Below are 12,454 nucleotides of genomic sequence, written 5' to 3'. Positions count from 1 at the left end.
TGTGCTGTCCACTGCTTGATGCTTTTGCACTCCTGTTTGGAAAGTGGAGTTCAGCACTTCTTTTAGAACATGTGGAGATTTTAAAGCCTTTCTACTGCTTTTCATAGATACAGGTAATTTTTTTGTGCTTAGGTCGTGTGCATGGGTTTTTTAATACAAGTTTAATCTCCTAGATAACATGTACTTCTTAATATCTTAAATGAAATAGAAATGAACAAAAGAAGAGCTTTTTGTACAGGTATCTAGCAAATTGACTTAAAAAGCATTGGCACATCAGTTAGGTATCAGTACCTGCATCACTGGTACTGATGACATGATTTTGAAACATTTCTTGATGTGTGAAAATATATTTTCTGATTTTTTTCCCAGATGTTTGTAGACTGATTCGTTGCTTTTCAAACTGACTTTTAAAATAGCAGTATCAGTGCTATTTGCCTTTTTGGCCATATGTTTAAGAAGGGAATTTAAGTATTTAACTAGTTAACTAAGCTACATTTTTTTGTATTATTACTGACATTCCAAATAACTCTTGTTGTTGCCTTTTGAGTCAATCCTACCTTTACTCATACAATTTCCTTAAAACATTAGATTTCCTTAAACCCCAGTAGATTCTAAGACATATATAATAAACTCTGGTGTGGGGAGCTGTGGTTGATTTGAGAAAACATGTCATTTATCACATCAATTTCTGCTATCAACTGAGTGTTCTGCAATATTAAGTTATAAAAATGAATGTTGTTAAGCCAAGCACACTGAAATGAGGCTTTGCCAGCCTGGGATTGAGCTGTCCTCCTGCCTCTGCTCTGTGCTGATGTTTTAATTACCAAATCACATTTACAAGAGCCCTACATCACTCAGTGCACACTAAGTACAGGGAATTGTGAATGTTTAATAATGGAGCTGGTTTTGGTACTTGTTTTACTCCTCAGTCACTGGGTAGCATTTACTGCCTGTCACCCACACCTTGGACTGAGAACAAACTTACTGACTTTTACATCTGTGTGACAGCATTTAATGAATAATTTTTATCTCACTAAACTTCCCACCAGCCTTTCCAGATGATGGGGTTTAATCCTTGTATTGTACTGTAGGAATTAAGGGGACAAAGCAAAACTAAACATGTTTTATGATGTATTTGGTGTAGCTCTCCTTACTTTGCACCATGCCCATGTAGTGGCAATAATCAGTGTACACAGCTCTGCCAAAGCCAGTATGATGCACTCCAGGAGTCTATGGCTAAATTCACTATGAAATATCCTGAAATTCTCATCTGAGCATGGTTGATAGCCCTGTAACTTCTGTGAAATGTCTTTACTTGATAAGCTTTTATGTCCAGCAGCCTGTGCTGGGTATGTGAAAAGAGTTTAATTTATGATTTTCCTGGTGTTTGCAAGAAGCTGGGACATTTTCTGGTGTACATTTTTGGGTGTCCATATTCTGGTGTACATTTCCTGGTTTACATTTTCTGTGGTGCATTTTCTAATCAATGAACACAGCATTATTGCACATGACCCTCTGGACAATGAATCTTTTTCCTTTTGTTTCAGAACCTGTCTGGTGTCCTTACCTGCTTGTTCCAAGGGCTTCATTAACTTTAAAAGCATTCCTGCTGCATCAACCATGGGATGAGAAATATTCTCTAGATATTAGGAGCATGTAAGAACAAATATATATCTGTGTACAACATATTTTTTAAAACTTACATCTTTTATTAGACTTCCTGTGCAAATAACTGTTTCCTTGCTCTTGGGGACAGTCAAAAATATAATTAGTTGACTATTTATTGCTAAAAGTAATAACTAGATAAGGCTCTAAGGTCAGGTATTTCTTCTGGCTTTCAGTAGCACTTGGCTATTAAAAACTGCAGTCTACTTTAAGTCCTGGCAATATTTTTATGGCATTATATTACTTCTGAGAAAAACTACATTTTCTGTTCTCGAAGTTAATGCAGCAGTCAGAGTTGTTAGTAAAGTGTAACAGCAAGTGATATTCTGATATCCTGATAGTCTGTATTCTTGGGGAACCACATTCACATCATCACAGGAGCACATTTCTGTGTCCTGGGTTGGCTCATGTCACACAATAATGCTCCAGGCATTGCCCTTTTTATTAATTTTAAGGTTAATGAAAAAAAGCAAAATGGGACAAGAAAGATTGGCACTGACTCTGAGGTTCAGTGGAAGCAAACTCAAATCTTTCGTTGCTATTTGGGAACTGGTAACTGGATAAAGAATCCTGCATGAATGGCTTACCAAAAGAATGTGAAAGATTGTTTCCATGTATGTGCTTGTGTTTTTTTCTCCTACAAGTAGTGCTGTTCCATTTCAGATAATTCTGTCCCTTTCGTAATGTAGAAAACCTCAATTTTTTATTTTTTTTTATCCAGTGATTATCCAGAGAACGAAAATATTAAAAACCTTCTTCAAGAGCAGTTGAATTCATTGTCCAAGTAAGAATTTTCTTATTATTACTTGTGCAAGCGATGAAATTCTGAGATTGCAAAAAATCTGAAGCTTTTGGCAATTCACAGTTAATGAAGAAAGAATTATTTTTTGCCTCTCTAAAGATACACTTGAGTAATGACAGTTTTGATTTTTAAAAAAGTTACTTTTTAATGTAATTTCAAAGTTGGTGCTTTAAAGGTACTGATAGGTACATGATTTCAACTGGCATGTGAGCATTTGGAATGCTTTAAGCAGTAATTAAATTAAATTAAATCAATAATTCTCAAGGATTTAGGGGTTCTTTATGCTGATCCTGACTGCATTGGACACTGCTACTTAAATACTTCAAAGTTTGTTAGGATATTTGAGCTCTGAGGAAAGGAAGATGATTCCAAAAATCCTTTGTTGAAGATATAATTCCGGACTAATTTTGGTGCTCATTGCTCTATTTACACTGAAAACAGATTTTGACATTGAATTTAAATCTTGAAAATTATAGTTAAAGCTAGTAAACAGAAAATGTTGTCCATTTTACTTTTGTCCTTTTATTTAGTAGGACGAAAAAATTAAAAGCCTATTTTTATCCAGTCTGAAACAGAAATGGAAAACCTAAATTCATTCACGTGCATCGCTTCTGCCATGACACTACATAGCTGCAAGATTATTTGTAGCTGAATTAATATTGTAATTAGCAGAATTAGTGCAGACTAACTGGCAGCTTTGCCTACACCCTGGTGGTGATTCCCTATATTGCAAGGATAAAGAATTCCTGATGGACTCACTGCATTTGCCCCTGGAGATCAGTTATATTTCGAATTTTATATAACTCCTGTTGTGATTATTTTCATAGATGCATTTTTTTCATTTCAGAGAAGAAATTGTGTTTTCTGAGGGTTGGATCTTTTCAGTTTGTATGTGGTGTATCCTATTTGTCTTCAAAACCAACCAACCAAAAAAAAACCACCCCACAAAACAAAAAACAAATAAACAAAAAAAACCAACCCAAAAAACCCCCAAAACCACGAACAAACAGAAAAAAAACACTACCCAGCATTTGACAGATTCTTTAACACTTTCTCTTTTGCAGTGACATTAAGAAACTTCTGCTTGATCCAGATTTTACTCTCCTGCAGAGATGTCTCCTGGTTGCCAGGTAGCAGAGATTCAGATAAACAGAGGAAATGTTTCCTTAGGAAAATCTTGATGTTATGAACACATGGGAAGGAGCTGAAGTTTAGAAACTCACCCAGTTGTCCTTTAACTTAGCACAGTCCCTAAACTCTTCTGTTACCCATCTAGTTGAGTGGTTTTAGGACTAAAATGGAAATATTACCTCACTGAAACAGTTTTATTTGCTTGCTGGATACAAGGAACTTTGCTCAGCCTTGGTGGCACTTCTATAACTGCAGTTCTGGCAGCCACATTAAATTTAGTTGTTCATGGCCCAAAATGTCATTTAGAACTTCACAATATTTCTGTACAAACAGGGCAGGGCCTGGAGTTTACTTCAAGTGTATTCATTCTGTGTGGTCCCTCTGCCTAAACTGAGCCAATTTTATCTGTCTGTATTCAGAGATGGTTTTCGAACTTAGTAACTTGTGGTTGAAAGAAAATATCAGTGACTAAGTGTAAAACAATAATAAATATCAATTTCCACCTATTTCTATGCTGAACATTCCTGGAGTTTAGCTGCTGTTGTAGCTTAACCTTGCTGAATTTCATTCTGTAATTTTCTTTCCAAGTACTTGTGTTGTCCACAGGAATTCACAGTCCTTGAGAAAATGAAATGTATCATATTTTTCTGGGGAGTATGGAAAAATACAGGCCTGTTTCACATCCTACTTTGTATCTTCTCAGACTGTATGGGGACGAATCTGAGCTGCATTTCTGGACTATTGCTGCCCACTATTTGCACAGCTTATGCCAGGAAAAGCCTCCAAAACTAGACCCAGCCATCCTCCAAGAGCCCTTGGTTAATCCTCTGGACATATGCTATGACATACTGTGTGAAAACTCTTACTTCCAGGTATGTCAAGGAGTTCAAACCCAAATTTGATAGGAATGTCATCAGCACAATAAAGACTCACTTCCCTGTTCATATTTCACTTTTATTAGTAACATACCAGTCTGGATTAAAACATTCTTGGTACTTAAAAATAGAGGCTGTTCCAAAAACTGGCAGGATATTTACATATCTTTTAAATGCCTGGTTTTATTTCTCATGGTAGGCTTACATTTAAAATATTTTTCCTTCTTTGTGCAGAAATTCCAGCTGGAAAGGGTAAATCTCCAGGAAGTGAAGAGATCAACATATGATCATACCAGGAAATGTGCTGATCAACTTCTTCTCTTGGGCCAGGTTTGTGGGTAATATTTGAATTTTTTATTCTTCTGCCTTGTCTTTTTAGTGTACTTAGCCTATTCAAGGAAAGCTCTTTCTAACTTTATTTGTTATTTCCTAGTTGTATGAACCCAGTGCAGAGTTTTTGCATTCTTGTGTTAAATTCATGATGGGTTTTCAATGCTGTCCTTATTGCAAATGTCCCCTTGAAATAAAATCTTAGTCATTCCTAGATGGGGAGATATTTTTGTAGCCTGTTTTAAAATAACTTCCATTGTTATTTGTTCCATGTCTTAAAAAGGGTAAAAATAGAAGTGCTTTTACCCAAAATTAATATGTTGTGGTCAAAATTGTGGGTTTTTTTTTTTTGGTGTTTTTTTTTTCTCTTCCCAGACTGACAGAGCAGTGCAACTGCTGCTAGAAACCAGTTCAGAAAATGCACATTATTACTGTGATTCCCTCAAAGCTTGCCTGGTCACAACTGTCACCTCATCAGGGCCATCTCAAAGTACCATTAAACTGGTGGCAACCAACATGATAGCCAATGGAAAACTTGCAGGTGAAATTTCTCTTCCTTTTTGCTTGTAATCTGATAATTCTCATCATTTTTAAGGATGTCAGTGAAAATAGGAGTGAATCCTGCTGGGATAGATCTTACATGTTGCATGTGCTGGAGTAGACATTACACAGAGTAGTTAACAAAAAAAAAAGATCAGTAACTGAGTTATAAAATCCAGCTTGTCTTGATTTATTTTCACTGGAAGACTTACTTCTGGAGTAAATCTTTTAGCACTTCTTTAAGCTGAGCATATAATATGTATTTTCCACTTTTCTAATTAAAGAATTAGCTAAAATATCATGTCCTGTTACAAAATGTGAAACACGGATGTAGTCTCCTTTTCAGTTCAGAACTTTTTTCATAATATGTGTTTTCTTACAAGTACAGGTTAATGTTGCTTAATGCAAGAGCTGAAACATAACTGAAATATTTCAGCTACAATTATATCACTGAAATACTCAGACATGCCAAGAAAGTCAAAAGTCTTTACTTGCCTGGAAAAACTACTTCCCACTCTGTAGGCTGTTCATCATTGCACTGTGGACAACATTAAATTAAAATAAAGAACTACCTACAAAATCTATTTATTTAATTTTCAAAGATCATTCTATCTTTATGATGAGAAGTCCTGTGAACCCCTAAATTTGTGTTGAGAACAAAGATAAACAAGAGCTTTGTGTGGCCTCTGCAGCCCAGAACGAAGATGCAATAACCAGCACCCCGGTTGTATTGAGAGCAGTCTCAACACCTTCATGTGTTGAAGATATGGAGATCCTTTTCCACACTTAGATAGCAACTCTTTTTCTCTTTTTTTTCCCTGGATTTCCTGACTGGAGTGCATTTCTGTGTTGCAGAGGGGGTGCAGCTGCTGTGTCTGATTGACAAGGCTGCAGACGCCTGTCGCTACCTGCAGACCTACGGCGAGTGGAACCGTGCAGCCTGGCTGGCCAAGGTGTGCAATTCCTCACTTCCCAGGCTGGTGACACCAACCACCTGCTTAACATCTGGGTTTAGGAAGCCTGAGGAGGGTGCTGAAGTTCTCTAAATTACTGAAACATCGATTAGAAATACTGTTCAGCTATGAGAAGCCAGTCCATTCAATCAGCGCTGGCAGATTCTTCAGCCTTCTGACCACACAGGTCTGCCCTCCTTGTCCACATCACAGGATTGGGGCCTAAAAAGCCTTGGAATGCTCAATTTCTTAATTTTTCAGCAGTTTGGGAAGGTCCATATAGCTGCAGTAGTATAAAATTGGTAATAAACTACAAAAAACCACTCTGGAATGTGAATAAGTAACTGGGCAGTGACTTTGTGCTGAGTTCTGTGTAATGTGTCAGCTGATTTCAAAATTAGCACCACCCACATAAATTTGTATCACCTTCTGTTTAGGTGTGCAGCCATAATTACAGCAAAACTACCCACTCATTCTCCACATTATAAATGGGCAGGAGTTAATATGGACTTTTCAGCATCTCTTAAGTAAAGTTTCTGTTATGTTTCCTTAAGAAAGAATGGAAAAAGTTTTACATAGATTTTCTAAATGAGGGAATGCTGCTTTTCAGAAAAATTAAGAGGTTTTTTTTTTTGTTCTTAAGTCTTCAGTAAAGGATAAAGAATAACTTCATGATTTAGAAAAACTTTAGAACAGCTTGGAGTAAAAATGATGTTAATCACATGTAAAAACAGAGCGACCCGAGCGAAGTATTTTTATACCCAGATATCTCTGATTTTCCTTATACTAATTCAAGGAATATGGGTACTTTTTATTAAAAAAATGATAGCTTCAGGTGCTTTTGCTGCTGCCCTGAGGAGCATGCAGCAGGGGCAGAGTGCAGGGTGTGTGTGTGGCAGCAGGGGACGGGCTCAGGCTGTGCTGTGTCCCGCAGGTGCGGCTCAGCTCGGAGGAGTGCGCGGACGTGCTGCGGCGCTGGGTCGATCACCTCTGCTCCCCGCAAGTCAACCAGAAATCCAAGGCCATCCTTGTGCTCCTGTCTCTTGGCTGCTTCACTAAAGTTGCAGAGATGTTGCACAGGTAAAGGTGAAACAGCACAACCTGTGTTTTCTCTTGTCCAACACTTATTTCTGATGTCTGTTTGTATTTTAGCGTGTTTTTCTTTAATTGATTCTAACCTGTAGGCTACAACTGGCATTTCATTTCACTACGGGTGATGCCTTAAGTTTGAGCTTTCATGTTTTTCAGATTCTGTGCTGCCCAGGGGTGCAGTTCTTAGCCTCATATTAAGTGCCAGTAAGCTCTCTTCACAGTGTAGGGAGACAAAACAAATCCTTTTCCTGATGAAGACCAAGGACAACTGTCAGCCCCAAAGCACAAACAAGGGTGGGCTGAAGGGAGGAACAAGAAGGATGGGACCTCACAGCCTGGAGCTGGAACTGGACAGTTAAACCCCAATGTGCAAATGGACCAAAACTTATAAAAGTGTGAGACGTTGCCATGCATTTTATGACCATTTTGGGTCCACCTTCGGTGTAGCCCTGGTCAGGCCCTGTTCTGCCCAAAGTGTATCCTAAAGGCCTTTTGATAAATCCCTACTTTATTCTCTGGCTCTGTCCAGTCTCTGTTCCAGGTCAGCCTTCCCAAGGCATCACAGGCTTTAAGATTGCCAGCACCCATGGACCAAGCAGGAATGATTTATAGTATCTATGATTTTTTCTGAGTAACTTCAGGCCTGATCTTTTAGAAAAATTTATAGCAAGTGTCAGTTCTTGAGTGCAAGGAGAAAGGGGACATATAAAATAAAAAGATTTAGAAAGCCTCTCTGGAAGTGTTTTAGTGTGATGTCCTGCAATACTTATTTAGTTTGTATACTAACAAATTATTCTCTTTTTTTTTTTTTTCCCCATTTAACAGTATGAGGTACTTTGATAGAGCAGCTTTATTTGTAGAAGCTTGTCTGAAGTACGGGGCATTTGAAGTTAATGATGATACAAATATCCTTTTTTCTGAAATCCTGTCTTTGCTCACTAAATCTCCACATCTGACCTGGTGTTCTGGAAAGCTGAGCAGTTGCACAAAGTTTTGTATTATATATGATGAAAAGTAATGCATATGTAAATAACACCTGATGCTGTTCTATGGAGTCACCAGCCTGTAAATTAAAAATGCCACTAAGAAGTCATGTAGATAACTTCTGATCTAATTAATGAAAAAAATCTTAGTGACATTAAAATTTCTGTTAATTTTTGCCATTGTATCATGGTAGGTACTTAAGCATATGTGAAATGTGTCTGGTTTGGTGTACAGCATGTTGCTTTATAAATACTAATACAAGTTCAAAAGGAGGATTTAAAGCAACTTTTTTTCTTATTTGTGCTGACAAATAATGGATTAGCACAATTGGTAGCAATGTTCAGCATTTTCACCTGGGGAGAGCCAAGGAGTAAGAAGAAGGGAAAAAAGATTCTGTGTTTCATTTTGCTATTAATTTGTGTTTTCCTTAATGCTTCATTTACATAAACTGATCCATGCTGTATATGCAGATTATGCCAGAAGCTTGAAGCTCCTGGGCTTTAAGGAGGGAGCTGCTCTCTTTGCCTCCAAAGCAGGAGAAAGTGGGAAGGAGCTTCTGACTGAGCTCAAACAGCCAAAGGAGGAGGTGACCCAGGAGTGAGGAGTCCATGTTTGTGAGGTTCTCTGGCAGACTGGGATTCACTGGGTGATGAAAAAAATACACTTCTCTTGAATCACTGTAACAGCTGATCTTTGTGATTTGAGCAAATGCTGTTAAATGTGTTCAAAGTCAGGACTAAGAACTGTGATGTTGCCTTTTGTTAAATTTGTCTTCCCTTTAACAAGAGGAGAAAGACGCTTATGATAAAATTATACAATAATATTTCCACTTTTTCAACTGTAGCAAGAATTAAATTTAAAAATGTTCTGAAAGAGTTCCATACCTGTGAAAAATTCTGGTCCATTTACTTCTAAAAATCAAATCTTAATAGAACTTCAATGCTGTTGTATTTATATGTAAAAATGATTGAGTCTGTACTGTAAAATATAAATATATTTAAAAATAATCAGAGATCACAAAGCACACAGTTCTTTCCTGGAACATCATGGTTTTTTCAGTCCAATTTCTTGTTTAAAATTACTGTTATTGTAAATCAATTCACTGTATTGTCTTTTCCATAACTGCCTGGGATGGAATCTTTAACAGGTTCACTTACAAATGTTGCTCTCCTAACATTCCAGAGGTCCATGAAACGTCACTTTTTTCAGTTAAGAGATTGTTATATTCCATTTTATTTTCAATGTGCACTCCCTGCACACCCTGGGGACTGAATTCTGCCTGTCAAAGGATGGCAGAGGTTTTACCTCCAGAGCAGCAGGACACTGCTGGTGCTGTCCCCAGTCACTGTTTTGCTATTGAATGTCTGATGACCAGAAGGTGAAAAGAGCACTGTGCAAAGCCAGAACAATGGTTTTTTTATGAGATACTTCTCCTACTAACATATCTTATGGTCCACATACATAAGGATGCCACCAAAAACCTCTTCTCTGATTTTTTTGCCAGTATTTCAGTACTTGTTTGTGTTACTGTTTCTGATGTCAGATGTGTCTTTTCCTTGTATTACTGAGGAGAAATTTTACAGCTGAGTTGTGCATTGCCCTTGCAAACTGAAGACTGTGGCATTTAGGCTAAAAACCCAAGTTCTCATTTTTTCCCAGCTTGTTGGAGCTACTGAAGTTGAGTTTGTTGTTGTGAAAGGAATCCTATAAAATGTCTCTCATTTGAATGTAATTTTTGTGTTGTCGACTTGCAGTAAGTGCATTGGATTCTCCTTTTGTTCAAGGGTTTGTGAATATGTATTAATAGCAGCTTTGGGACATCTCCAGCTCCAGAAAACTTTTGGTTCAAATATTAAATGGTATTTCTGATAGAATTGGAAAGGGTGGATTGTTTAAGTCTTTTTGAATACAAACTGAAAAAGAGTTTCATCATTCTAAGCAGGAAAGTAGGAGTTACAACTGCAATGTGTAGTATTTGTTCTTGCCACATCTTACATAAATCACCATAAAATACCTTTTGTTCAGTGTGCTGTGAACTGTGCTTATGTTGTTGCTTTAGCTTGGGAAAACGAGTATACAAGGAAATTTGCCTTAAGTACTACGTGAGCAACAGAATTAATCAAAATTAACTGTAATTAGCAGTGGCTTGAATTCTGGCTCACACTGACTGCTACAACTCTGCCCAATCCCTTCTCTTGCTTTTGTGGCAGCCCTTGTGGACAAGGCTCCCACAGAGTGGTTGTGAGCACACCCAGAGTTGTTCTTTGACAGGTCATGAAGCTGTTTGCCAGTGAGTCTCTGAAATTAATCTGCTTCAGTGTACACTTGGATTTATAACTCTGATGTTTGTTTTTTTAAAAAAAAAAAAACGTATTGCAAAGGCCTTTTATTACTGAATGTTTCTATAAACTTTTAAGTGTGCAGGGTGCAGGAGACTTTGTGGCATTCCCAACTGGAACCTTCCTGAGGAAAATAGAGTGTAATAGTGATTGAAAAGTTTATTTAGATAATATTGCAGTCTCATTACAATAATAAAAATATTTTTAAAATCTCTGTGTGTCTTGATTTAATACAAACCCATCATCTGTTGCCCTGGAATTGAGCGCTGCTTGTGCAACTGTTGTCATTTTGCCTTCTGGACAGGAGCAATGCTCAGGGCTGGGTTTAATAGAGGAAGTGATTATCCTTTGTACATCTGAGTCACATTTTCCATATTAGTTCTAATGAAACTTTGTGTTTGAGCAGTATTAATTCCCAGGCTTTCGCAGCAAACATGAAATCTGTGTGGGTTAAATTAGAGCAGGACACGGTCTGCACATCCTGAGTTTTGAAAAGCACAGAAATAAGTGATGAAAGAAACCCCCTCCCCTTCTGTTCTCACAGCCTAGAAAGTGACTGAGTGAATTTTTAAAATAAATATGATTTTAACTCCTTTATACCCCTTTGAGAATTCCTTCCTCAAAGCCCTGTGCATACTGCAGTTTATAATCTGCATTTTGAAGCTTCTGTCAGCAGTGCAGCCATAACTCTGGAACCTGTGTTTGACCATCCTTGGCAATGAGGAAATGGTAAAATTGTGTTTGCAGGTCAATACACAGAGATTCTTTGTATATTTGTCTTTGAACACCAGCCATTTAATTGACCATTAATTAACTGGGATGTTTGGTTAGCAGAGCAGAGTGTTCAGTAACTGTTTAAATATTCTTTTTCAGAAGGCCAGGACCTTTGGAAATAAGGAAGTTTTCTGCCATTTAAGTGGTCTAGATGAGGAACTTCAAGTTGCAGCACAACTAGTGCTGGTTACCCCCCTCCTTGTTTTATATGAATAGTTTTTGCCTTCCATGATCAACAACAAATAAAAACAACAACAGAAAACAAGCATAAGATTGAGTCTGCAGGGATGCATAAATTGTCTTCAGTGCAGCATCTGAAATCTGTCCATCTCTGGAGCTCAGTCAGTCCCATGGGCAGTTTCTCTCCACATCTGTGTGCTCACATTCCACTGGTGCTTGTACCACCCGAGGGAAGTTGATGGTGGATATTGTCATGGGACTCTTGGCAGAGCTGAATTTTAAAAATGCGCTTATTTCTTTTCAGTTTCTGATGTGATTCTTAATTAAAATAAAAAGTCCAAATTATTTTGGTTTTATGAAAATGGATTTACTTATTCTGTCAGTGAAAAGTCTAGAAAATGGTCTTTCAGATCAGCTTCAGTAAAAGCAGGCCCTAATTAGAGTTTTAATTGGATCACGATGTGTTTCACAATAAAGACAGCCTGTAAATTAAGCCTGTTGACCAACAGTGTCTAAAATTGCCTGACTTTGGTCAGTTTTTGAAGTACTTCTCAAAAAATTCAGTTTAATGGTTGTGTGGATGTGTTTATCTACACACATATGCATAGAATTGCTTCAGAGGGAATAATTAGGGAAAATGGCAACACGAAATACTTGATTGCAGTGTAAAAAGGATTAGTGCTATGCTGCAAATTATTTATCATTTGCTTTCATTAAAATGCAGTCTGCCAGTTTAGAGACACTGCAGGCAGAGAGAGGCATTTATTATACATCAAGAAACCTGGCCCA

At 37.5% G+C, this 12,454-nt stretch overlaps 1 protein-coding gene across 1 annotated transcript in view; it reads left to right on the top strand.

The window, feature by feature from the left end:
- The window catches only part of WDR11 (WD repeat domain 11), a 35,185-nt gene extending 24,260 nt beyond the window's left edge, over positions 1-10,925 (top strand). The window contains exons 20-29 of the mRNA XM_066323477.1: positions 1,548-1,656; positions 2,387-2,449; positions 3,532-3,597; positions 4,302-4,470; positions 4,708-4,803; positions 5,179-5,344; positions 6,199-6,296; positions 7,231-7,376; positions 8,214-8,293; positions 8,816-10,925. Of these exons, the coding sequence (XP_066179574.1) occupies positions 1,548-1,656; positions 2,387-2,449; positions 3,532-3,597; positions 4,302-4,470; positions 4,708-4,803; positions 5,179-5,344; positions 6,199-6,296; positions 7,231-7,376; positions 8,214-8,293; positions 8,816-8,973 (1,151 nt within the window). The 3' untranslated portion in view covers positions 8,974-10,925. The remainder of the gene's footprint in view (positions 1-1,547; positions 1,657-2,386; positions 2,450-3,531; positions 3,598-4,301; positions 4,471-4,707; positions 4,804-5,178; positions 5,345-6,198; positions 6,297-7,230; positions 7,377-8,213; positions 8,294-8,815) is intronic.
- The last annotated feature ends 1,529 nt before the right edge of the window (positions 10,926-12,454 follow it).

This window comes from Sylvia atricapilla, chromosome 8, assembly GCF_009819655.1.
Source record: "Sylvia atricapilla isolate bSylAtr1 chromosome 8, bSylAtr1.pri, whole genome shotgun sequence".
Classification (NCBI taxonomy): domain Eukaryota; kingdom Metazoa; phylum Chordata; class Aves; order Passeriformes; family Sylviidae; genus Sylvia; species Sylvia atricapilla.
Note: the sequence above shows the minus strand (reverse complement) of the source record. Positions and strands in the feature narration are given on the sequence as shown.